This window comes from Trachurus trachurus (assembly GCF_905171665.1).
Source record: "Trachurus trachurus genome assembly, chromosome: 21".
NCBI classification, from domain to species: Eukaryota; Metazoa; Chordata; class Actinopteri; order Carangiformes; family Carangidae; genus Trachurus; species Trachurus trachurus.
In genome coordinates this window covers 23344185-23370972 of record NC_139899.1, presented here as the reverse complement: position 1 = coordinate 23370972, position 26788 = coordinate 23344185, and the positions used below count along the sequence as shown (strand labels likewise).

Below are 26788 nucleotides of genomic sequence, written 5' to 3'. Positions count from 1 at the left end.
AGCCTATACAGAAATATAACTTATAAATAAAGCAATGTTTTATACCATTACAATTAAAAACAGACAGCTAAAATACAGAATACTTTGAGTAGTCTTCATTTTTTCTGATAATGTTAATGCAAGTAGACAGCATCATGAATGCGGATTATTTTTTAGTGCATGATTTGTTTTTGTTTTGTTTTTATAATCAGTTGATCTTTCTATATTTCTTACCTGTAATAAAAAAAAAAGCACAGCGCGGCCCTTTAATGACGCACTGTTACGCACTTCCCGGAAGTGCAGTGGGGGGACACAGGCCCCATCGATTCAACACACAACTGCACACATAAGCACTTACTAATAATAAAGCTCTGTTTGTATGCATGACATTTTCATGGAGTCGTAACGCTAACACATATGGAGAGTCAAGAGGAAAAGCCAATCATCTATACTATGGAAAACAAGCCGATTGTGACATGTGAGTGTTTCTGAAAAAAGGATTATTTTCTCTGCTCTTGACAGTTAGCATGCTAGCTTCAGTCATTAGCTCGCTTAGGCTAAAGACTAATTTAACCAGCTAGGTAACGCTGTATGTGTGTGAGTGTGTTTAGCAAATGGGTGGCTTTGTTTTTTAACTTGCTAACGCTTTGATATTGTCATGCTTATATAACATGCCACTGTCTGTGCTGTAAGTGAAGTGTTCATTTGTGAAGCGGTGTCGCTGTCAAGCTAGCTTAGCGGCTACACCACTGACTCTCAGGGCCGAGGTAACGATAAAACGTCACGGTCAGTTGCTGCAGTTTTTTTGGGGGGAAGGATTTCACCTTGTTTCCCGACCGGACAGCCACCGTTTTAACCCCCTAGTTAGCAGCACATACAGACAGATAGCGGGTCCATACGTGTTGTCTGTTGGCCGGTAGGGTCGGGTTGCCATTCATAAATCCCTTGGAGTCATTTGGGTTATTTTAGGAGCCAGCCGGCTTCACCTCACACCGCAGGCTGCTCCATTTTTAGGACAGAGTGGTCCTAAGGTGTCCCCGCTCAGGAGTGGGACCTTTACAACGGGATAGTGAGAGTAAAAGTATCAGGCATGTTAGTTCACCAGTGTTGATGGATGGATTGAACATCTTTAAATCACACGTTGCCAAGAGAGTGGGATCTAGCAAACACCTGTGTCTCAGGGGTGATATCAGGTGTATCTCACTGAAGTCATCGCTGGTGCATTTTTTACCTTTGATGATTGGAGACATAAATAAACAAGTCGGACAGTTAGAGATAATTTCAAGGAAGTCCTGCAGGTCGTGTGACAAACACTAGCAGCTGTTTACTCAAATTCTGGATCCATGAGAGCTAAAGAATTGATCAGTTGTTCAGCAGCAAAGCGTTTGTTTTCTACTTTTCTTATTGATGGATCCATTTGATATTTTTTCAAGCAAAAATATATATGTTCTAATGGCAGGATTTGCTGCTTTGTTCAGTTTTACACCACAGTAAATGAAACAACTTGGGCTCTACTATTTGGGAGTGTCAATTTTGGTTTTACTGTTTTGCTGTTAAGAAAATGATGACATTGATCCTCAGTTGCAGCCTTAGTAATGATGAAGTTGAATGATGCAGAATTTCTCCAAAGTCTCAGTTCCCTGATCTGAGCAAAGATGGATAAAAGTTGTGTGGAGGGAATGTGTTTTTGAACATGATGGCGGTTTTCAACCATCCATCTTATAATTTCAGGAGAGACTCAAACTTTATCTGAGGTAGAAAAGTGCACCTGCAACAAGGTGCATCATCTTAAACTGTCTTGACAGTTAAACTTTGACAGTGTTTATTATTGGTTTCACTAGTTGCCTAAAGTTGGATGCAGAGTTATTTGAGGACACAGTTTCAGATGTTATGTGCCTCTATGAATAACCCCATTCTCTACTGTCTGTCTATTGTCTACACTCTGTCAATTACCCACAAGGCCACATGTGCCTCGTAGTAGACAAAGTGTTGTTTAAAGAAACTTCATAAATGGCTGAATATAACACTGATTTATAGATTGATAAATCAACACTTGTATCAGAAGTTACGAGTGTGTGAACATCCTGCTGCACCTGCTTTTACAGGTCTCCCAGCAAGATGAGCAATATCATACTTTTTTTATTCGACCCTGTGTGTATGATTGGCTCCACATAGTCACAGGGATTTTACTGGTGTTTGTTTTGCCGGGGCCACATTGATAACAACTTTCAATGGCCTTTGTGAACATTCAAAGTTCAGTTTAGGCCAGAGAGCACACGGGAAATATTGCGTTGCCATAAACTAAAGCAGCAGCAGCAGCAGCAGCATGCATGAGTGGTTTAGTGCATGATGCAGTTAGATCACATGTCACACAGCAAAGCACATTCACTAATCTTTTGTATGTGTGCAGGTGTAACACTGTCAGCAGCAGCAGCAAGGCTAATTGATTTACAGTGCAGTCAGCCTGTCAGCAGCAAAGGGAAGTGTCCGGGCCCAGCTCCAGCACAAAGAACTGAATGAATATCACATTTAAGTGCCGACTTCTGTCTGGCAGAACGTTTGAGGGTATTTACATCTGCACGGGGTGAACAGTATAAGACCAGTGTTCCTGTTTATCCTTGGGGGAGCGCTTATAAAAAAGACCTTTTTACATGGTTCGTTGAATGGGTGGCCTAGTTCCAGTGCAGCTTGAATAAGAGCCTCAGTCCTGTAAGGCTCTGTCTTCTATCAAAGTGCACACAGCTACACACGAGTGACAGGACAGCTTGAATGTTTCTGACATGAGGAACCCCCTGTGAAATTCAAGTCACCTGATCGTTGCTGGATCAGGAACGTTGAGTCATAGAAAGTCGGGTGAGGCGAGAGCCTGGTCTACAGGTTTGGTGATGACTGCTGAGGATATAATAAGTAGCTGCACAGCAGAGGAAATATTTAAAAGATGATGTTAATCAATTGCAATAAAGACCCAATACTGTCTTCATACAAACATTTTTTGAAAGCAGGCATTACTAGTTAGTGAGCACTGCAGAGAATACAGAAATGAGAAGTAAATAATCTATAACATGATTAAGATGAAAAATAAAAATGTTGTTCTGTGTTTCTGAGGAAATGGCTCCACTAAATAAATATGGCTCTGTGCTCTCAGCGGTTGATTAGCTTGGAGCCTTTATTCTGTTGTAAATGACAACACAAGTAAATCAAAAAGTCACGTGATGTGATGTCGTTTTACAAAATTGCCGACAACACAGTTCCCAACACAAACTAGAGAGAGTGGGGGGGGTGGGGGAGGAAACTCAGCAAAGACTCTGAGGAAGAGTGTGTCTGGTTTTCTGCAAATAGAGAGAGAGAGGAGAAAGTTCATGCTGCAGTCTTCACCACCTCGCTCAGAGTTAAAACAAGTGTCCACATCATGTTCATCTGCCAGGCTGATAAACATGACAGAGCAGATAAAGAGGCAGAGCGCTGCAGGACATTGACCCAGGTCTGATGGACGCTTGGCACCGCAAATCAAAGTGTCCTGACAAAACCTTGACATCTTTACTACGGCCTGTCAAGAATGAAAATCACATCTCGGCCTCACCTTGATCACTGGATGTGTTAATCAGTGTTTTTATCTTCTATCTAGTGCTTTACTGGTCACTTCTGTTTGATCTTGAGGATGATCCTTAAGAGAAAACTTGATTTTAAGGGAAATTTATCGTAAATTTTCTTAAATTTTTCAAGTTTGTCTGATTTTTTGCTTTTCTTTGTATTTAAATTATCATTGTTACAGATGCACAAACTCTTTGACACACAGACTTGATTTAGCCTGGAGTATTATTCATGTCTATCTTGGTGTTGAATACTCAAGAAGAGACATGTTGTTGTTGTTTGACTGTAACAACCTCCCACATCTTTGTTAATCTTAACCAGGGAATAAGAATTAGTGCGTATTAAATATTTCAATTTTCCTATGAGCTCTGTAATTTCTCCATGTCTTGTCATACTCGATTTTTTAATCCGTCTTTGTGCTCTCTCCTTCTCACCCCAGGCGCTGGAGACCAGGGCTTGTTTACGTCTCTTTACACATCATTGGCCCAACAGCTTCCCAGGGAGCCAATGGAATGGAGGAGGTGAGTTGAACACTAATGCATTATGGGTAAAAACAAAAACAAGTGGTATTAATTTATCATTATGAAGCTCAGATGTTGTTTACACTGTGTCAGAGAGGTCCAGAGTTAATGGGCCGCTGATAGAGGTTTGTAAATGTGAGCAGGTACAGGTGGATCAGTGTTACACATCACTTTTACTATGCTTCTTAATTTCTTACATAACCACAAGACATTAAATGCCTGAAACATTTACAGTAAATAGGGGGCATCGTTGAGGGCAGCAGTGAGTGGAGGATGTAATTAGATATAAAACTTGATTAACTGGGAGAATTAAGAGATTTAATCATGGTGGTCACGGGGAAGAAATCATCTCTGTGTGCAGAGTCAGAGACAACATGTCCTGCTGGAAGTAAAGTCTTGTTGGGCTTTTTAATACGAGCTGTCTACTATTAATTTTCCTTTCAAGGTTGAAATTTCTAGATTGAGTGAGTCCATGAAGGATATTGTATCAGCATACTCTTTGTCACCTGTGCTCTGTCTTTGAATAGTCCGTTTAATCGTTGCAAGGAGAAATCTGGATCTAAATCATTGCTCTTGTTGGTGCCGTTTTGCAGGTTAACTGAGCAGCTTGTTGAGTTTCTGTCAAATAAGAAATATACTGTAATTCTAAAATGGAAATTAGAAATATTGCAGTGGTGTGTCTCTTGGCTTGACTCAAGAAAAGGCCCTGGTCTTTCTTTAATCCATTGATGTCACAGTTATGATTATAAACACATGTAAAACAAAGCTCCTGTGAAAGCTAGAGGTGTTAAGCATTCGTATTTATGTCCTGGATCGATCTCATCGAACGCTGTTGTGTTTTCTGTTCAGGACTTACGGCCGTGCACCAAAAATGATCCACCTTGAAGCTAATTTTGTCCAGTTTAAAGAGGAGCTCCTCCCCAAGGAGGGCAACAAGGCTCTGCTCACCTTCCCCTTCCTCCACATCTACTGGACTGACTGCTGCGTGAGTATCTTTACAGCACACACACACACACTGCTCCAAAGCCTCAATCATTCAGGCACTCAGCATTTTTACTGAGAGCACAGTGGAAATGAAGTATTGCATAATGCGACAGTAGACTGAGTTAAGACACTGAGGATTTCAAATCTCACAGCTTCCTCCAATCACATAACTGTCCATATTTGCCAAACTTTGATTAGAAGTTGGATTGAAACTAAGTCACAAAAGGACATTCATGCTGATACTCTGAATGAGTGCACATGTTACATTTGTTGCAGAATGTCAAAAGGTAAAATAAAATTATAGCTGCTGCGCAGCAATGGGTCGGGTCCGGGCTACTTTTGGGCAAATTTAGGCAATTCTGAGCAACAAACAGGAGAATAGGAAGACAAGACAGTTGTCCTTATAATGTCCAATTTGCATAGGTTGAGGATTGAACCCACAACCTCGGGAACCAAAGACCGTTGACTATCGCACTGAGCTAATTGACAAGTGGCATTCAACAGTGGCTTCACAAATTGACTAAGCCATTCACTGTCGTGTAGGCAGATTTGAAACCACAGTAAAAAGAAAAATCAGTTTTTGAGGTAAAATAATGATATGTATTTGTCAAACATCTACTATGAGTCTAAGATGTTAGGAGCCTTTGCACATGGTCCAGTCCAAGCTATTTGGATCTTTAAATTTAGAAGCTTGCTGTGATGCCACCATTAGGACAATTGTCTTGTGTTTGGTGTTGAGGACATTTGACATTTTGATCTGTCATCATCATCATCATCACCCTGGCTGGGTCTCGAACTCACAACCTCTGACACCAAGCACCAGCGCTTAACTCAGTGAGCTAATTATCTGGAAGTGAGACATGGTGTGTGTCTTCTCAAATAGACTCAGGGAGTCAGTGTCTGGGCAGCTTTGATCTGTCATCATCATCACCCTTGCTGGGTCTCGAACTCACAATCTCTGACACCAAGAACCAGGTCCTAACTCGCTGAGCTAATCAGCTGGTCGTGAGACCTGCTGTGTAGCTTCATTTATCCACTCAGGTGAGTCAGTGCCCGGGCAGCTGTTGTGATGAAATGGTCAAAATGTCAATAATTCAGTCATCTAAACAAAAATCTGATAATATATAAATTGCATCTTGACAGCATGGAAATGTTGGTGATTTGTTTTTAAGGATACGTGTTTTGCTTCATAAGAGAAAATATGATGTTTATAAATTCCACTCTCAGATTGACTGCAGTTGTTCCCATGAGAGCAGAATTCAAAATGTTCTCAAAAATTCAGTTTTTGAGATAAAATTCTGATATTTGCTAAACTTCATCAACCATGACTCCAAAATATTGTCATTTTTTTTCAGGAAGTTTGAAAATGTATAAGAATTTGATGGTATACGTTTACAGTAGTGTTTACAGTCAAACGTTTTCATGCACTGTAGGCTCAATTTTTGCTTAATCAAAAATCCGAGAAACAAGTTTTGTGGAGGACGGTCTGGAGATGCTCTGTAGCAAGTTTGGTGACAATTGAGCAAAAATTGTGGGAGGAGATACATTTTAAAGTTTTACAGTTATTGAAAAAAACAGAGTGATGGACTTCATAATTTGTAATAAGTTTAAGTGGACAAAAGTTTCAGCAGTATTGAGGCTACATTGTGGTGAAGTTTCAACACTGTAGCATCTACCGTTGGTTTGGTAGGAATTTTTAAAGTTTTTAAATTTAAACGCTTATTGTGCCCCCCCTAGGAGGGGGGGCACAATAAGCACATGTCCTTGGAGTTGAGTGAATCTGGCATGGGACTGAACCTTTGTGCAAAGTTTGGTGACTTTTCGCCCATGGGAAGTATGACTTCCTTGGAAGAAGAAAGAAAGAAGAAGAAGAAGAAGAAGAAGAAGAAGAAGAAGAAGAAGAAGAAGAAGAAGAAGAAGAAGAAGAAGAAGAAGAAGAAGAAGAAGAAGAAGAAGAAGAAGAAGAAGAAGAAGAAGAAGAAGAAGAAGAAGAAGAAGAAGAAGAAGAAGAAGAAGAAGAAGAAGAAGAAGAAGAAGAAGAAGAAGAAGAAGAAGAAGAAGAAGAAGAAGAAGAAGAAGAAGAATTCCTAGGAATACAATAGGTTCCCGGCAGCTTAGCTGCCCGGACCCTAATAAAAAAGAAACAATGACACAAACTCGTTCTATGTGTTAGTTTTATATCAGTGATGATTTTATATGATAATAGTGGTGTGATTTCTGGTTTTGGTTCTGGAGTTATTTCCCTCTTATTGATGCGTGTGGTCTGTAGCTTCTGCTTTGAGACTTTGAGGTAGATCACTGTTTGACTGTTACTTAACTGGGAGCTCGTATTGTGAGATCAGTGATGTTCACATATGCAATAAGTGATCACAGAGAAATTGAGTCAACTCAGAGACAGTTTCTTAATGTTGCTGCCACCAGATGAAACTCAAAAAACAGAGGAACTTAATTAGACCGATGATCCTGAACCTGAAAGTTCTTCTGTGTGCTTTGTTTCTGCACCAGATGAAACTTTGAAAGGTGAATAAAATAAATGCTCTGAGTTGAAGGTTGAAGGAACAGAGTCCTGGTTTGTTTAGTCCACTCATTAGCAAGATAAGTAAAAACACCTTCTTGTCTACACCCTAATAATAGATTGGCACTTGGAAGTTATCTTGTCTGGGTGAAAAATAGGTCACAGACGTCTCCATGTGCAAGTGTGATAAACATAAGAAATGACAGTTCAGTAAGTTATTTATGACTATAATGATTGTAATGACTCTATATCTGAAGGTTGACTTTACAATTTACAGTTTAAATGAAAGAAGGAGAAAATGTTTGTATAGGTATCTAGTATTATATCTAGTATTATTGTACTTCTGTGAGCCTGGAGTCAGCCAGTTAATGTGAACTTGACGTCTGTCCACTTTGTGCTCGGGGGGAAGCAGAGGAGGCAGAAAAACAAGAAGGGAAGCAGGAACCTGCTGCTGCTGACTGAGCAGCTGCTTAGCTGGAGGAAGTGCTGTCATCAGCCTGTGAATCATGACATTTCCTAAAGATCGCGCCTGGCTCTCGTGTGGGGAGCAGTCGGCCCGTGTGTCCGTGCAGGGTGGACATAGTAGCGTTAACACCTGCACTGTTTTAATGCTGTAGATCTGTGATACCTGGGCTGTTCAGTCTGTGCAAAGTGCTGTTTAGTAATCAAGTGGATGACTGAAGGTGGATAATATTCAGTTTATTCCTTAGTCTCATCTGTCTCTCTTGTTTTGGTGGACGATTTCTGTGCTCCAGTTAAAACTTCAAATCTGCTACACTTCATTTGTGCACAAACACAGTTCAGTACCTCAGAAGAGGTTTAGCTAACAAAGCTAATTGGAGAGGCAGCAGACTGAACATGGCGGACAGGCAGCGCTGCAGCAGCCTCGCCTCTCCTCTACACACAGCATGGCAGCATTACAGTTTATCAGGTGGTGAGGAGGACGGGAGGACAAAAAAAAAAAAAAAAAAGCTGTGACCTGGCACAGGCAGTAAAAACATACAGCACTTATTATCAGTCGCACTGTATTTGTTTTGAAATCGTAAAAACCACAGACAGTTCTGCCCCGACCTGTTTAGCATCGTAATGTAAACTCAACTGCAGCGATCAAGGAAGTGAGCGTTAAAGACGATGATGGATCCATCCACAATCGGCCGACTGTGCGAGGCAGTGACACTCTTATCGAGAACAGTCAGACAGAAATTATCAGCCGGTGCAACTGAAAAGCAGCTGTGAGTTTTTCCATGGGTGTGTGCACAGTCTTAAACAAACACGTGATAAGCTGCACCAAAAAAAATCACTATAAACCTCAAATGCTACAGTTAGATGAACGCTTCGAAGCAACTTGTGTGATCTGATCATAATCCAAAAATGATCCTGTAACTACAAGTTCTCCTCAGGAACGTTGCGTAAAAAAAACAACAACTAGAGCTTCAGTTCCTCTCCCTGCCAGCGGACTGTTGCATAATAACTGGCCCATTAAGTAAAAGTATCCCACTTCTAATCAGCTCCAGCAAATATACAGCAGCACACAACACTGTAAATCAAGCAGCAGCTGTAGGTTTAGTTATCATGTAAACTCGCTGGTCAGCATTCTTCTGTCCACTGGTGTGAAAACATCCTGACTGAGTGCAGGTCGTGTAAAGGACAGGAATATCCTCCTTTTTCCTTCATAATATTTTTTACATGACCCTGTTAATATTTAATACACCTGTGATGGTTTTTTAGTTCCAAAAAATCCTCAAATAAGTTCACTGTGAGGAATGTTTTTGAAATCTAATGAGATCCTGCCTCCTTTTAACATGAATGTTATTGGCAGCATTGTTTTTATTTGCTATATTCCTTCATATGTGCATAAGAAAAGTGTAAACGTCTCTGAATGTGTCATTAAAACATGGATTGTGTTTTTGTTTCAGGACACAGAGATGTACAAGACGGTGGTGAAGGAGGACATGTTGCGCTGGCAGAACAGCTTGCGGACCCACAGCTCACCAGACTGGGTCATCATCGTCGTGGAGACCAACGATACCAAGAAGAAGAACAAGACCAACATCCTGCCGCGGTCGTCCATCGTCGACAAGATCCGCAGCGATTTTTGCAACAAACAGAACGACAGGTGAGGAAACTGGCAGAAGTGACATTTTTCTATCTTTTTATGACCTGAACAGTTTTATACCATTTTTTTATTTTCCGTACCTTTTATATTTCTTATCTTCTTTTGATTTATTCTCTCATGTTTTCTCGTTTCAAAATGTTGAGTGTAAAATAGCGTTTCATCAGTGTTTTTAGTTCCTCAGTGTTTTTAATTCTACATGAGTGCGTGTGAACATTGAAGGATTGTTTGGTGTCTGTTGTTTATGTAAAGCACCTCGGGCTGCTTCCTTCTGTATGAAAAGTGCTCTGTAAACAAAGTTTGATTGATTTGGTTGAAGAGGAAATGTGATGTGGTGTTGAAACGATTAGTTGATGAGTTTGGTGACTGTGACTGTTTTCTTCTTGTTTGGATTCAGCTTCTCAGTTGTAATAGTTTCCTTCTTATCTGTCATTCCTGAATTGAACCAGATTAAATCTTTGGTTTTGAGAGTGTGGGTCAGACTAAATATCAAAACAACTACCTTTAAAATGTTAGCAAGATAAAGACAAAAATAACAGTTTATTATACGTATGTTGTCAGGCAAGAAACCGTGTTGATGAACCTTTTCGTCCTGCAGGTGTGTGGTGCTGTCGGATCCTCTCAAGGACTCGTCTCGCTCTCAGGAATCCTGGAATTCCTTATTACTGAAGCTGCGAACCCTCCTCCTCATGTCCTTCACCAAGAACCTCGGACGTTTTGAAGATGACATGCGCACGCTCAGAGAGAAACGCACCCAGCCCGGCTGGAGCTTCTGCGAATACTTCATGGTTCAGGTATGCAGGACAAAGAAGGAATATAATATAATTGGTTTTAGGCAGAGAAGGAGAAGGAGAGGTTGTTCTGTGACCGAAACTGACTCCCATGGCAGGAAAGGTGCTGTTTTTTCTCACGTATGTGTGATTGTGTGATTGTGCAGGAGGAGCTTGCCTTTGTGTTTGAGATGCTGCAGCAGTTTGAGGATGCCTTGGTCCAGTACGATGAACTAGATGCCCTTTTTACCCAATATGTCCTTAACTTTGGAGCTGGAGGTACGTGGAGTAATTTATTTATTCGTGCAGTTTCTGTTTTTCAGTTTTTAGTAGTTTTGGCTTCTGATCGTCTCCTTCTCTCTGCAGACACAGCGAACTGGCTCGGCTCCTTCCGCGCCCCGGTGCGCAGCTGGAGCGGCCTGCTGCTTCGCCGGCCCATCGACATGGAGAAGAGAGACGGGATCCAGCGGGGAGAGGCCAGCCTGTTGGATCTGAGGAGCTACCTCTTCTCCCGCCAATGCACCTTACTTATCTTCCTCCAGAGGCCCTGGGAGGTCACGCAGAGAGCCCTGGAGCTGCTACACAACTGTGTCCAGGAGCTGCGCCTGCTGGAGGTAAACCCACTCAGTCAATATACACTACAGCTGCTGTCACTCTGGCTTTGGACATCATAACCTTACTATAACCATTCTGCATTGGTTTGGGGTCAGTAGGTCACATGACTTGAAAGCTATTGGATAAAAAGGCTATTTTTCTTCCCTAAAAATATTCATATAAAATAGAGAGAGCACAAAACTACCATACAAAGTGATGTTTCTTATTCATCTAAAGTAGTAAGACCATTCTGCATTGGTTTGGGGTCAGTAGGTCACATGACTAGGAAACTATTGGGGGGGGGGAAACCAAACTTTAAACTTTTTTCTCCTAAAAATATTAATGGAAAATAGAATAAGCTCCAAAATACCATACAAAATGGTCTGTCTTATTCATTCAGAGTATTAAGACCAGTCTGCATTGGTTTGGGCTCAGTAGGTCACAAGACTTGGAAGCTATTAAAAATATTCAAATAAAAATAATGGAAGCACAAAAATACCATACAAAGTGGTGTGTCTCATTCAGAGTATTCAAAAAATAAATCTTCAAGTGTTTCTGTCTGTGGCCAAACAGAAAAATAGTGAAATTAGGTCATTTAAAAAAAAAAAAAAAATGGACTGTTCCACATGCTAAGTCAAATGTGGTCAATGGAAATTACATTTAGAAGCATAAATAAAGTGAAGTGTTGTAATTAAGTGTGTGAAAACCAGATAACAGGTGAAACTGTAAAAAATGGATAAATACTGGAAACACATCACTTCTGTCACTTCTAAATGTTAAGCCCATAAATACCAATTTATTCCCACAATCTACATGTTAATGTCATGTCAACAGTGTTTAAAGAGTTTCCAGTCTGAGCGAGTGATGTTGGTGAAGTGGTGCTGTATCACCATATTTCATTCATATGTTGAATTGAATTGAATTGAATTGAAAACTTTATTGAACAACGTTAAACAAGTGTTCAAAAGGATTAAAACACAATAAAGCCAAAAGGCTTGTTTCCATACAACACTAACGGTCAAGCCAGCTAATTAGGAGTCATCATTATCCATACTTAAATCGACAGACAACAAACCTAAGAACAGACTGAGTTAAATGTTTCTGTGTTTAATGCAGGTGTCGGTGTTGGAGGGAGCGTTGGACTGCTGGGTGTTCCTCAGCTGCCTGGAGGTTTTGCACAGGATTGAGGGTTGCTGCGACGCTGCCCAGTTAGCAGCAAACTGCTCCCACACGGTGGGGCTGTGGGCGTACGCCACTGACAAGGTAACGGACCGATGAGATGATGTAGCTTTGACTTTGATCCCCTATGTAACTTCCACAATGTGTCATGATACCTTTGTGCATTTTTACCATCAATAAGGTGTCATGTATTTATTATTTGCTGCTGTGCTGTTGCACTAGTGATGTACAGATAGATACTTAAGTATCAATGCTTCTGATACTACAGTAGATGTGTCCATTTTGGAATCAATACTCATAATAAAGTATAGATACTATCACCAGTTTGCACTAATTTAGGGTGAACAAGACAGTAAGACAGTTATTTCACAGCACATATTCCCCACCAGTTGGAAGAGACTACTGTACATCTGCTTGTGTAAATCAATGCACTCCTTTCACACACACACTCATCTGAAGTCATAGACCTAATGAGAGCAGGAGGATTAAAGTTTGGATGTTATTTTTGAAAAATAAGTGGTTTTTACCAATCAAAGAATAAGAAAGATAATCTGTAATATATTCGCTGCTATCTCAGAGAAGTTGCAGACTATTCCTTTAAATGTGAATTCAAATGGTCAATTTGGTCCTGAAGACTTTGTTCTCAATTGGCAAATTTGGACAGGGTTACGAAGCTTTAGTAAAATGTATCGGTATCTGTGCCACCGTTGGTTTTACTTACTTACTACGTAATGGATTGGAATAAAAATCAGTGGTATCATCACATCATTATATTAAACCACTAATGTTACTTGTCAATATTTTTTCCACCAAGTATTCGAGTAAATCTCTTTAAACAAATGGGCTTTTTCATTTAAATAGAATCATTTTCTCCAAATAACCAGTGTTTTTCTATTACATTTCTCCAGCTGAAGTCCCTGGGAGAGCTCTGTGGCCTGGTGTCAGAGAAGGGCCCCACGTCTGAGGACCTGAACCGGACTGTAGACCTGCTGGCCGGACTGGGAGATGAGCGGCCTGAGACCGGTGAGTCGTCCAGACTCTCCTACGGTGTTCCTCACAGTGTGATTTCTTTCCTGCTGGGTTGTGATTTACAACCTCATGCCAACCCCTCCCACTGATGGCATGAACACGTGGGCGGGTGATTTAGAGCCCTAAAGAAGATTTATTTACTGGTTATCATGTAATGCAGGCGAGCAACATATCCACATGTTGCCGTGTGCTCAGATTCAGCTTTTATTCTGTTTATTTCGGCACAAATCCAGTTTAATGCCTCAGGGCCTGTAGGGTTTGAATTCAGTGAGTTTGTTCTGTGGAGCGTGCCGATGAAGGTGTAATGAAAGAATCCTAAGTTATAATTGAAAGGCAATAATTAACTGTGTTCCTCTGTTGTCCTCCTCCTCCTCCTCTACAGTCAACAGTTTGCAGAGCCCTTACAAAAAGCTAAAAGAAGCGTTGTCGTCTGTGGAAGCTTTTGAAAGACACTATCTCGTAAGTAAAAAAAAACAAAAAACAGAAGCCCTGCCGCAGTTTGGTGTTGTATTTCAAAGCAGGAAGTCGACACATTCTCTGAATTCCTCCCAGTACCAGTTCTTTTAAATCAATATGTTTTTTAACACCTCATCTCCTGGAAAAACTGATAATATGTTTCTCTCCCTCTTGCCTCCGTCACCACCGCCTTGACGGCCACAACAGGAACTCTCTCATGCTGCTATGGAGATGTACAGGGCCATCGGTCGGCTGAGGTCCGCCAGACTGGTGGGGAAGAGCCTGGCTGAGTTTTACATGTAAGTGGTTCGGTTGTCAGTGTCTTCCTGAAATCATTAAAGAGCCATGTGAATCAATCACTACTTGTAAACAGCCATACAGTCCTAATGAGGTCTAATTAGGCAGAATTAATGAAAGCACTCAAGTGGTATGAGGGATGTGACAGCGCTGTACAATAAATGTGAAGACATGATGTGAATTTCTTATAGCAGCGACAGAATATGAGTGTAAAGAATTAAACAGGCCCTCTGCTTTTATTTTCTATTTATTTAAATTAACTTCATTTAACACAATATGCAAACAAAGCCAGAGTCAACTAATGAAACAAGAAAACAATGGCAGAGAGCTGAATATCGACAAGTTCATACATGTATAAATATAAATATGCTCATAAATAAAACTAATTAAACAGACAAAGGATGAAATGAATACATTTTATATGCATCAGTCCCTCTGCTTTTATTGCTGCTCATCCCTGATGGGAAATGGCGTCATCATCTTTAAATACAGATCACAGCATCACCTGATGTCGAACACCAGCCAATAGCAGACGGCTCGTCAGCACTGACATGTATTTCGGTCTGAAAACAACACCTTTACTAACGAGGGGGAGAAAAAACTGCTTAAGATTCATTGAAGCTGAGTCACAGCAGCTCATGGACATTTATCATCACTTATTATCACCGGCTCCAATCTCTGTCAGTCTATCTTTTGTGTTTACTTTAGCCTTTTAAATTGATTTCACTCTAAAAAGCTTTAAGAATAAGTCTATAAGCACATAATTGTTCTTTCCTGCCTTATTTTTGATTACATTTCTGTGTGTTTGTGTTTATTAGGAGGAAGGGAGACCCTGAGCGGGCAGAAACCTTCTTACAGGAAGCTCTGAAGTCGTACGTATCGGAGGGATGGAGCCTCCCTGTCACTCACACCAGGAAACAGATCGCTGAGTGTCAGAAGCTGCTGGGCAGAACTGAAGAGTATCCTTCACACAGTGTCACACCGTGTCACATGTGGCTACTGAACAGTCAAAACACGTCAGCTTTCCTGTGGTGCACAGAGGAAATGACCACCATCCAGGAGCCAGAATCATTCTGTGTGCATTTTGCTTTTATTAAGGTTAAGGGGCTCTTTGATAAACACTTGCACATGTGCAGTATCAGTAGTTTTCTTTTAAATAATTTGATCATACACCCTCAACATTTTACTCTTAATTAGGGATGTCACGATTACAAATTTTCTTGGTACGATTATTGTCAGAGAAATAAATTATAATCACGGTATTACGATTATCACAATTATTATGCATTAATTAATTTCACAACACTATGAATGTGTAAAATCAAATGTAGTCAAAATATAATTACATTACTCATTGTTTACACAAAATATTTCAAGTATCTATTAATATAGGACCAAGTATTAATCCCCAGGGGAAATGTTTGAAATATTCAGGTCATAAATTGTCATCTATACCAAATGTTTACGTTAATTTTAATCATTTTTTGTTTTATTTTGTGTTTTTTTCAATACAAATGACACGCTAACATTTAAATTCCTACCGATTCAATGTTAGGTTAGTTAAATGGACCAGTATCTGAGAATTCACCTTCATTTTTGCGCACATCAGCCGATATGGTTCCAACATAATCTTATTTGGGAAGTGACGTTATTTAGGAATCTTTACGATCAAATAATTGTGGCGTTTAATACCACGATAAATTGTGAAAACAAGTAATTGTGACATCCCTACTCTTGATTTAAGACCAATTAATTTTTATTTTAAAGGGATAGTTCAACATTTTGGCAAATTGGCCCATTGCCATAATCCCTATAGTTTTAGGAGTAGGTAGGTTCGTTACCTTTAATTGTCGGTGCAAGCTATTTTTAGAACGGCGGAGCACAGCCGCGAGCTGCTCAGAGCTACGCTACGGCTAATGGGATTTCTTGGTTTCCCTCATCAGACTCATCAAATACACAATCCGGCTCTGCTCCGCCGTTCTAAAAATAGCTTGCACCAACAATTAAAGGTAACGAACCTACTGCTATGACTATAGGGATTATGGCAATGGGCCAATTTGCCAAAATGTTGAACTATCCCTTTAACAATACAGTTTGTGCCAGATGAAGTTATTAATTATATAATCTTTTTTTTTTATTGCACTTCAGAAAATAACTGAAGAAAAAAAATGACCCCTGACTTAGTCCTTTCCCCTGTTGTTATATATCTGTGGAAACAAAACCTGGCAATGTTGGAGACTTATTCTTAGTTCTTGTACCTGTGCCACCATAGTGTTTGGTTTCCTTTACAACCCACCACAGCTACCTGCAGACCAGTGCCTTGTTGGCCGGTGACGTTAATCTGACCACGGAGGAGAGGAAGCACTTTTGTCAGGAAATTCTGACCTTTGCTGGAAAGTCTGGAGATCACGGTGAGCAACCAGGTTCAACACTGTGTCATCAGTTTCACAATTGTCTAAAATGTGTTATTATTTAACTATTAATTATCTATTTGATTTGCTTCCTCCACAGCCCACAAAGTGACTCTGAGCATGGGTGTGTTCGCCCAGCTCACACGGCTACAGTTCCACCCCGGGACGGCCTCTGTGCACTCTGGAGCCGTCCTGCAGGTGGAGCTCACTCTGAGATGTCTGATGCCCGTGTCGGTGCACATACAACAAGTAGCTGCTAGCATTCACTTCGACGTGGACCATGGAGGGACTCACGGGAGATCCAAAGGAGCTCAGAGACAAACTAACCCAGGGACAATAGAGTTTAACCAGGGGAGCTCGTCAGCGGGGCCCTCTTCCTCCTCCTCCTCCTCCTCCTCGTCGACCTCGCGTCCTCCTTTAGAGCTGGATGAGATTCACGACAGGAGTCCGTCGGACAATTCTCTCAACTCTACGGGAGTGGTGTGTAAAAACACGCACCTGGTAATGCGTCGGCACGACAGCAACTCACCGCCAGACACGCCCAACTGCGTCAGCCCGCCCACCGTTGCCATGAAGGAAGGAGCGCAGATGCTGAAGGTGCAGGATGTAAAACTGGAGCCTGGGAATAACAGCATCATCTTCACAGCACCAGTAAGAGACGCCTACATGACAAGATAAAAGTGTGACCTTTTTAAAAGATGTTCAACCATTTGACATTTACTGTATAAGCAGATACTGAATGTATCTGTTGATTTCTCTTTCTCTCTTTCTCAACATTTGCTTTGATCCGTGTCATAAAACCTTCTCTCCTGTTTTCTCACTGTCATTACTTTTCTCCGTTGTTCTTCGTAGAGTGGGCAGCCAGGTACTTACACACTGCGTCAGCTCTGTGCCACAGTGGGTCAGGTGCAGTTTGTGCTGCCTCATATCTACCCGTCGGTCCAGTATGAGGTGTATTCTCAGGAGCCTCAGCTCACGGTGGAGCCGCTCTCAGGTCTGAATCTTTTATGTGATGTTGAATTCTTAAAATCTAATGTTGTGGGTTTTGGTCACTGCTTTCGGGTTTGTTTTTACTTTTTTACCTGTGGACATGAATTCCTCTAGACAACTACCCCTTTAATACCCCCCTGCAGTGTTAAAAATGGGGCTGCACTGCACTCCCAGGTCTCTCTCATTGAACAAACTAAAAATGCAGCTTGCAAACAAAAACTCGTCATGTCAAGTGTTAATGATTCCTGACCTACATTTTCAGGGGTCCAAGCAGCGAACGCTAATGTGTCTCTGTTGTGTTTGCTCTAATTATTCTTATCATTTTTTAATATATATATATTTTATTTATTATCTTAAAATGTTTATGAAGTAAAAAGCACTGGAGAAAAACTTGCAAATTCCACTCACTACTCAAGCACCAAAAAAAAAAAGTCAACATTTGTCCAATAGGTGGCGCTGAAATAATGAAGTATATATTTTTTGCAGTTTCCACACATGGCTTGTGCATTTTGAAATCTCTGAAATCATCTGCATCTCTGCATGATCATTTTGTTTTGTGACTGAGGAGAGCATCAACATTTGATTGGGGTTCCTACTTCTCTCATCAGCTGTGCGTTAAAGTTGCTGATGGAGGAAGTTCAAGTTCAATATTTCCATCTTTTAAATTTAAAAATAACTTTAAAATACTTTTTTGTTTTAATAACAAACTCAGTTGCCCTTTTAGATGTTTCTGAGCTTGATTAATGTTTAGTTTCATCCTAGCTGCAGCTTACATCAGACATTTCTGCTGCGCTGATTACCACCATGTTTGTGAATGTACTGTGGATATAAACCACTTTGAAGTGTGTGAGTGTGTGTATGAGTGTGTGTTTGGGCTTTGCTGACTGTGATCGTGTTTGTGTTTGCAGAGCCGCTGTTAGCCGGTCTGCCTCAGATAGTGAAGTTCACTCTGTTGACGGGTCACTACTCGGTGAAGAAAGGAGACGCTCTGCAGCTCAGCAACACCGACACCATGCCCATCCTGCCCTCCGCCAGCTGCACCGCCTGCATCAGCAACCCCGCTGCTGGTTGGTTCACGTCTCACCAAAGGCTTTATCTGAATCGGCTAATTGATTAGACGCTCACGTAGTCTTTCAACTAGAATCAAAACTGACATAAAGTGAAGTTTTGATCTTATCTCACAGCTGCCAGCCTGTGTCTTGTGTACATGATTACAGGACAGAGCCATGTTTGAAGTTTGATTATGCAGGTTTTCCTCAATGTCAATTTACCGTTTCTCTAAATCGCCCCAATGTAGCCATGTTTCCTGCATAAGTTATGTTTGGAAAACTAAGTTCCTACAAAAAAAACTGTCTGCAAACCCACTAACTTAAACATACGAAGCTTTAAAGTTCTCATTTCTTCCTCCTCCTCCCTCCTTCCTGTTGTCCAGAGCTGGTGGGTGAAAGCGTCCTCTCCATCCAGTCGTCTGAGAAGGTGACCAGCATCAGCCTGCCCCCGACGCCTCCCTACCACACTCTGGTGTTCCAGCTGGAGGTTTTGTGCATCATCCCGTCCGGGTCGGAGCGGCCCGCCAACGAGAGGCTGACCAACGGCGAGGTCCGCCATCGACCACGCAGCTACAGTCATCCTGATACGCCCATGACCGCCATCGACCAGAGGGTGAGCAGCGCACACACATATGTGGAGGGATAAGAGATTAAAACAAAGATTTTTCAGTTTTCTTATGTTTTTAAAATGATTAATTAACAAAATCATGAGCATATTAATCAGTAATTTAAATAAACATTAGTTGCAGACCTAAAATTACATAATTAATGTAATATTTCCTTATAAGTAAAGAGACTCGGTAGTAAAGTTTGACCGTGTCTGTCCACAGATGTCTATCGACTGTCCGTGGTCGATCTACTCCACACTGCTAGCTCTCACCTTCTACATCCCCTTCAAGACCAAACACTCGCTGCTTTCTGCTGGTAACAGGTGAGTCTCCGGTCTCACAGGATCCCCTGTGTGCGCCCCCAAAGAGAAATCACGTTAACACACAGAGTGAACACAGCATCATCTACCATGCATGTCTGATCTGTGACCGATCCGTGACCCGACAGGAAGTACATCCAGGTGTGTCTGCAGAACGTGTCGGATGTGAGCTTCACGCTGGCTGAAGTGAAGCTGACGGAGAAGCAGCATGCAGCACTGGAGCTACAGTCTCTCAACACTAAAGCACAGCAGGTGAGCAGGAAGCAAAACAACAACTGGAAGGATCAGTGCAAAGGTTCAAGCAGGAGGGAAAGTAGTTTAGTGCTTGTGAAATATATGGATTTTATTACCAAACTGACCTCATAATATTATATATCTGAAAAAGAAAGGTCGTCCAATACTCACTTTAAAACAACAATATACATCCACAACAGCAGGTGGCACCTAAAACTACGAGTGTTCCCCTCATGATCAGAGCTGTCGTTCAAGACTCACAGAAAGACTGTGACCAAGGCATCTCAAAACAAGTTAACAAACTATGAAGAAGTTTTGGTGCTAACTTTAAGATAATGAAGATAAACTCTGCAGAGTCAGCAAACAACTGTCAAGCAGCAAAGAAATACGGCGTTACACGATGAAACATGTGAAGATGTTGAGGACAGTTTGAATTATTTTCAAATACAATTATTTTCTTTATCAAAGAGGAACTATGCAAGATTTTCACCTTAAAGGGACAACGAGGAGTTTTGGAAAGCAAAGTGTTTTCACACTACTTTTCCCATGAGCCTCCATGCACAGTGAAATTCTTGGACCGGCGCAAGACGGACGAAAGCGTTATTCCCATGACCTTAATATGAGTCTTTTTTATAACCAAATACAAACTCCTCGTTGTCCCTTTAACTCTTGGTCGAAAACTCCATAACCGGTAACCTCTTGTTTATGACAGATAAGACTACACACATATACAAGTCGTAACATCGTATATGATATGTAACGTTATCCACCGCCCCATGGATTGCTTCCTCGCCGGCTTCGTTGAAAATAAATGCACATGGCTGGGAGGAGGGTTGGCAGAACAGCGGAAAAGCGACTGGACTTGCGTAGTTCCCCTTTAATACAAGATTTGGTTTACAAAGTCTTTTCCAAAAAGATGTGTCGTGAAAAGTGGCGGTCGTCCTGTAACCAGAGTCGTCTTATATTTGGGCGAATACGGTGTAACAGGTGGTGTTTATGAGGAAATATTAGGAATGTGAAAAACAGTTTCTAACCTCATGTTCACACAGGTGAGGATAGATATAAAAAGACATATTTTTCCTCCGTAGTTTCAGCTTCCATCTAGAGGGAGCTGAGCCTGAGGGTGAAGCTTTGAATTTTGCCGACAACCTTTGTTCCCAGTGTCCCCCTCCCCAGATCCGTGGTCATGAACTCTGCACAGTGACAGAAACAAACGATTATGTTTACAAAGCAGCCAGAATGAGTTTCCTCCGCGGGGCTGAGCAGGATGGGAAGGGCGACGATGAGCTCAGATATGTGGAGGAAAGGAGGTTCAGACATCTGAGCTGAGGGATGTGTCTGTGTGAATCTGACAGAAGAAAAGTTTTAATGTGCCAGATTTTAGAGTTTAGCTTTTGTTGTCCTTGTTAAAATTTGAGTGTTAGCGTGTCGCACAAACAGCAGTTTTGACATCTGAGCAGACACTTCCTGACAGTCAACATACATGTCTCTTCACTCACATCAGTTTCATTTGTAAGAAATGTCAAAGCAAACATCAAACATTCATCCGTTTCATATCTTATGTGTGTTTTGTGTGTTCATGTGCAGCTTTTGTGCAGTAAGCACAGTGTGTTCTGCTTGTGGGAGGTGAGGTGGAAGGACGACCTGCCTTCCTGTCTCCAGTGTGTCTTCTCTGCCAACTTCTCTCCACTCAACCAAGACGTCTCTGCCTTCAAACCCTTCCACTACCAGTTCCAGCTGGAGAGAGTCACTGTAAGTCCTCAACACCTTCAGCTTCACTTCAGCTCTGAGCTGACGATCTTTTACAACATGTGGACAGACAAAAACCAAACATGTTCAGACTTTTCTGCCTCTCCCACCTGAATTAACCACTCTGTGTGTGTGTGTGTGTTTGATGCTGTCAGACGTTGTACAGCGTGAGAGCTGAGATCCTGCCTCCTGCTGGTGAAAAGCACTGTCGCTCTGGTTTCCTCTGCGGACTGGAGGTGTGTATAACACGACTGACTGAGCCTGCGGAGGGGGAGATGGCCGAGGAGAGCAAGACTGACACTGATGGTCTCAAAACCACCAAGCTCATGTATGAAGGTACGTCTGGAGGATCCACGTGAGACCACCGGGGGGTTTCTCTGAGTTTTCTCTGCAGTTCTGTGTAAATATAAATGTTACAAAGTCAGATTATAATGGAACAGAAACATTGTTAATCTGCAAAACATGATTTTAAATAAGATAATTTAAGATGGACCCTAAATGATTATATGATTATTAATACATAAGAAATAGTCACTATTTGCAACTACAGTAAAATATTTAGCTACCTTATCTAAAAAAATATTACAGAAATAAATCCTCCAATACACCAAGAACAACACTTAAAGCAACATTGCGGAGTTTTTCGGCCTTAAAATAATGTTTCCAGACTCATTGCAATGGTAGAAAAATGGTTAATAGGATGAATGGTGCTGCCGCTGCAGCCTGAGCGGGGTCGCGTCGGCTGAAACTGCACTATGTAACTTCCCTGCACGGATACGAATCACCGCCCCCCCCCCTCCCCTCTGCGTCGAGGGAGAGACGTGGTGGGTAAAAGCGAAACTTACGGTTCTCCTCCGGTCGTTGTCGCCGTCGTCGCCGCCGTAGGCCGTAGGTTTCAGCTTTGGTTGTGCGTTTAGTTGTAGCTTGCCTTTGTCCGAAAGCCTCTGTTCTAACTTCAGTTGTTATTGTATCTTAATTTAATTTATTTAAATTATTATGTAGACCTTTATTGTAATGACTTAATTGACCATCTTGTTGGCTTTAGGTCAAATTTGACCCATTGTCACATGTTTTCATATCAAATATATAGTTTCTTTTCAGGCCTTATAATAATAACATTGACGATTCCTCACAACACTGATCACTATTTCTTATTTCATTTTTGTGTGTTTTATTCATTAAAATAAAATCTTATTTTATATTGGTAAAATCTGACCAATGATGAAAAGATTCACGCAACTGTAATAGTTTCAGAACAGTAACTTGATTGATTTCTGACTCAAAAAGTATATATTGTGTGTAAATGAGCTCTATTGACCATGAAATTACAAAAGAAAGAGTAAAAGTGGACTGAAAAGGTGCAAATAAATGAAGTAAATAATCAGTTGACTGATTTTTAAGATTTAAGTTGCAGGAAAAATTGGAAGTGAAATTATCTCAGTGGTTATGTCAGTGTGAGTTTTGATGTTGGCGTGTAAATGTACATGTTATACCAGTTCTTTGTGACTTCAACTTGTGTGTGTGTCTGTCCACAGTGGCTGACAGCAGCAGTAACTGGGCAGTGTGTGGGAAGAGTTCGGGGATGGTGTCGATGCCGATGACGGCCAACGCCACCCACAAGGTCCAGATCGAGGTGATGCCCCTGTTCGCTGGACACCTGCCCTTCCCTAAAATCAAAGTGCTCAAGTACCTTCCTCACACTGCAGCGGTGGCCATCCAGCCCGACCCCGGTAAGACCTGCACCCCGGAACGTAAGAACAAAAAAATAACAAACCCACACAGCTTTGTAGAAGTTTGTTGAGAGAAAAGAGACTTGAACTCACCGTGAAGCAGCAGAGGCACTTCTTTCCAATTTACTGTCAGGAAAAGCAGTGAAAGTCGCTCACGTGGTAAAACAGCAGGTACGACGCTGATGCTGTGGCAGCTGCCGGACAAACAGCAGCAGGTGGTGCAGCAGCAGCTGAGAGAGGCAGAGGGAGCTGTGCTACTTATTGAGGAGGAGCTGCACTGAGACAAGCTGCAAACAAACACAAGACAAGTTTAAATTAACAGGGAAAATCACACAGCAGTGTATTGGATGTTTAAGATTTTAATATGATTGAACATTTTGATTAGAATTTTTCATTTTCTCTGTCAAACATGTGTTGTCCATTTAGTTTAACAACCTGACAGTCATCGGTTCGCTCATACAATACATACATCATCCTCAAATTGTTATTGTAACACAAAGGAGTGACCCACAATTAGCCATGGGCCGGTATGAGATTCTGACGGTATGATAACCTATAATATCATGGTTTCACAGTTTGGCTTTATTGCGATTGCAGCTCTAAAACATGTTGTTTTGAAATGTCTGGGTTAAAAAAGAAAAATACAACTTTTCCATTGAACAAAGTCTTTTATTTTTAAATAACGTATAGAATATTGGGATCATTAGTAAATGTGTATTAAGTTTAAATAAATAATTGTATTCTTCTAATTAAAATAAATGCAGTCCTTTAGTTCAATTCAGTTTTTATTATGTCCCAGAGGAAATTGATTTGCACTAAAGACAGAAAACACAAGTGACAAATAAAAAGTCAATGCCAATAAGTCAATAGAAAACAAAAAATAAAGAAAAGAAAAGAAAATCTTGGAGGCTGTTTTTTGGAAACGGGTCCCAGAGTGGCTAAATCTCAAAACGCCTCCCCAGAGTTTTTTGTTCAGACACCCCAAAAAGGATCTTTTGTTAAACGGCGTTGTCACAGCATCACCTCTCTGACCTGAGCCACACTGCTAGACGTAATGTAATGACAACAAAGACTGACTCCTGTCGGGTCCCTTGGATACTGCACCTGAAACACATCTGTTAAATCGGCATCGATCGGCATATTTGGCCAGGCCATTCAACATTTAGTCAATTATGTTTGAAGATTCAACTTTGACAATCATAAAAACAACAGCTCACACCGCAGGATGTCGGTATGACGGAAAATTTTAGTGGTTTTGAAACCGTGACTTGGTAAACTTTGAGGCCACCCACGATGTAAAAACGATACGATAGATTTCCAGAGATTTCCAGAGCGTAACTTTGTGCTTCTTTGCCGTCCTCAGACAGCTGCGTGGAGAACGACAGTCTGTCCCTGCTGGACAAGGCGCTGGACGACCAGGCCGACACGGCGAGCATCCGCAGCCGGGGCAGCATCCACTCGGTGGGCAGCGGCGGCGACCAGCAGCAGAAGGGCGTGGCCATGCCCCGTCTGGAGCCCTTCTGCCCCGGCCAGGTGTTCAACCACAGCCACGCGCGGCAGGTGCTGGTGCTGCCCTCCACCGACGACCACATCATGGAGGTCAACGCCACATGACCCTGGTGGCCGCGCCTCCCGTCCTCCTCTCACAGGACTGACCCCACGCCCCGGATGGACTCTGCTGAGCTTTTGCTCTGGGGCAGATTGGGTCCATGAGTCCATGTCCAACACCCTGCCTGCTGCAGGTTGCCGGTGTGGACTCCTCCCCCTCCCCCTCCTCCTCCTCCTCCTCCTCCTCCTCCTCCTCTTCCTCCTCCCCCCTTAAGCATGAAACGTTCACATCACTGGAGACATTACGGACTGGACAGTGAAGAGCCAATGACATCTGCTGATAAATTGAAATAATAAATTCTTTGCCATACTTTGTACATAGCTCATTGGATGGATTTATAGTTATAAATATATAAATATATATATGGACCGATCGATCCGATCGGCGCCTGTCGTGCTCCTTCGAACTTTGAAGAAAAAAAAACACTCCTGATTGTCCCATGATGCACCAAAGCCCTAGATGTGTGTATGCCCTCGATCAGCTACTCAAGTACTGTAACTTTGACTGAGTGTTCCTGCTGTAAGTGCTGGTCCCGCGCCTCTCCGCCCGCCATTGCCTCCAATATCTGACACCCTCTTTTCCAGTTGCTGTTGAAAACACGATGCAAGTCGAAACCAGGCGTCAGCGTGTCTTTGGAGACGCGTCCGTGTGTCCCCACGGGGCTCCTCCGTCGTGCCGATTTAAGAAAACATTCCCACGCTGGAGTAGATTATTGATTCTCTGATCATCATGTTGAGGCCTAAATCTGACACAGTGACTGAAAATCTCCTGGAATCAGATTTTAATTCTCCGAAACCAGTGAGCAGCTCTCATGTTTGGGTGCTGTCGTCATGTTTTGGCGACATAAACAGAAGCAAACCGCAACAAAAACCCCAAAATTTGACTTTTGTTTACACTAAAGGTGACCTCTTTGGTTCCTGTAGGATGTCTGTGACTATCACTATGACAGTCGACAGCAATCCCAGCACTTATACTGTGTAAAACCAGTTACAAATGGATACAAATTGAAAATCTGGTGAATTTTTCAGACTGTGGTGGTTGTTAGTTGATAAATCGTGTTAAAATACCACCACAGGTTTTTTTTTTCTTGATTTAAGGGCAGAAATAAAATTATTTATTATAGTGAAATTGAATTTGAAATTTCACTATATGATATTTACTGCCAGTTTACAGCAAAGAAGACATGTTTTTTTTTTCTGGCATGACTGAGGAGTCTTTGGTTCTGGATGTTTTTTCAAGAGCACAGTGAGATTTATTGAATAACTTTGTTTCTATTGATCTTTAACAGAAGCAGCAGCTCGTTTTCTCTCAGTCCAATGCAAACATCAGCACTTAACCTATCCTCTCAGATGTAACGGCGGCGGTGACGGGAGAGGCCGGGCTCGATCTAGCGGTGTGTCGTGTGTATCTGTTCAACTGTAGTTCTGTGTATGTGTGAAAGTGTGCGGGTGTGTGTGTATGGGTGTATGTGTGTGTTTGATCAGGTGAGACTTTTAAATAAGGATCAGCCAGTGCACATTATTGTCTATCTATTGTCTTTACCTACCAGTGGATTGTTCATATACAGTGTGTGTGTGTGTGTGTGTATTTATTCTGGGTGTGTGTGGGGTGTGTGTGCGTGTGTGTCGCCAAATCCGTGTCCGAGCTATGCACACACACCGTTAGGTGTTGAATTGAATAGATGAGTGAAATAAGTCGTTATTGGATTTATTGGCTCGTTTATTTCAAAGGATGAATGTCAGCTACTTATGCCCCTCCCCTCCCCCTACCTCCTCCCCCTCGGCGCACACACACAGTGTAACTACGGCCTCCTGCTCCTGTTTGACCACTGTACATACTGATCTGTAAATAATGATTCAAATCAAAATCATCTTTGATTGCCAACTATATTAAAAAAAATCATTGGAACTGACTCAGGTTTGTTTTTTTAAACTGCACAGGGTTCGAACCCGGAGCCACAGAAAACCACTGTCCCCCTGGTCCAAGCAGACAAGTTATTATTATTTTTAACATGTAAAATAGGGGCTGAATAATATGCTATGATTGCAATATCAGTTTGA

The 26788-nt window shown here is 41.7% G+C and overlaps 1 protein-coding gene across 2 annotated transcripts; it reads left to right on the top strand.

Moving 5' to 3' along the window:
* Positions 1 to 288: 288 nt before the first annotated feature.
* On the top strand, positions 289 to 25768 carry trappc10 (trafficking protein particle complex subunit 10). 2 transcript variants are annotated; one of them, XM_083996244.1, is made up of 23 exons: positions 289 to 457; positions 4010 to 4091; positions 4941 to 5076; positions 9507 to 9706; positions 10302 to 10497; positions 10641 to 10752; positions 10840 to 11087; positions 12184 to 12330; positions 13155 to 13269; positions 13658 to 13734; positions 13939 to 14030; positions 14847 to 14987; positions 16330 to 16439; positions 16540 to 17090; positions 17292 to 17433; positions 18338 to 18496; positions 18862 to 19091; positions 19309 to 19409; positions 19535 to 19658; positions 21228 to 21392; positions 21545 to 21725; positions 22925 to 23119; positions 24483 to 25768. In XM_083996244.1, exons 1-23 carry the CDS (start codon positions 397 to 399, stop codon positions 24731 to 24733), a joined length of 3816 nt encoding a protein of 1271 aa, XP_083852370.1. In that variant the 5' UTR covers positions 289 to 396; the 3' UTR covers positions 24734 to 25768. The 2 variants fall into 2 exon arrangements, with proteins under 2 accessions (XP_083852370.1, XP_083852369.1); XM_083996243.1 differs by having other exon boundaries at positions 22925 to 23140.
* Positions 25769 to 26788: the final 1020 nt, after the last annotated feature.

Coding starts and splice junctions, on each gene's coding strand:
- trappc10 (XM_083996243.1), top strand. CDS start 397: ATGGAGAGTCAAGAGGAAAAGCCAATCATCTATACTATGGAAAACAAG. Junction 17,434..18,337: donor CACGGTGGAGCCGCTCTCAG/GTCTGAATCTTT, acceptor TTGTGTTTGCAG/AGCCGCTGTTAGCCGGTCTG. Junction 21,393..21,544: donor TCCAGCTGGAGAGAGTCACT/GTAAGTCCTCAA, acceptor TGATGCTGTCAG/ACGTTGTACAGCGTGAGAGC.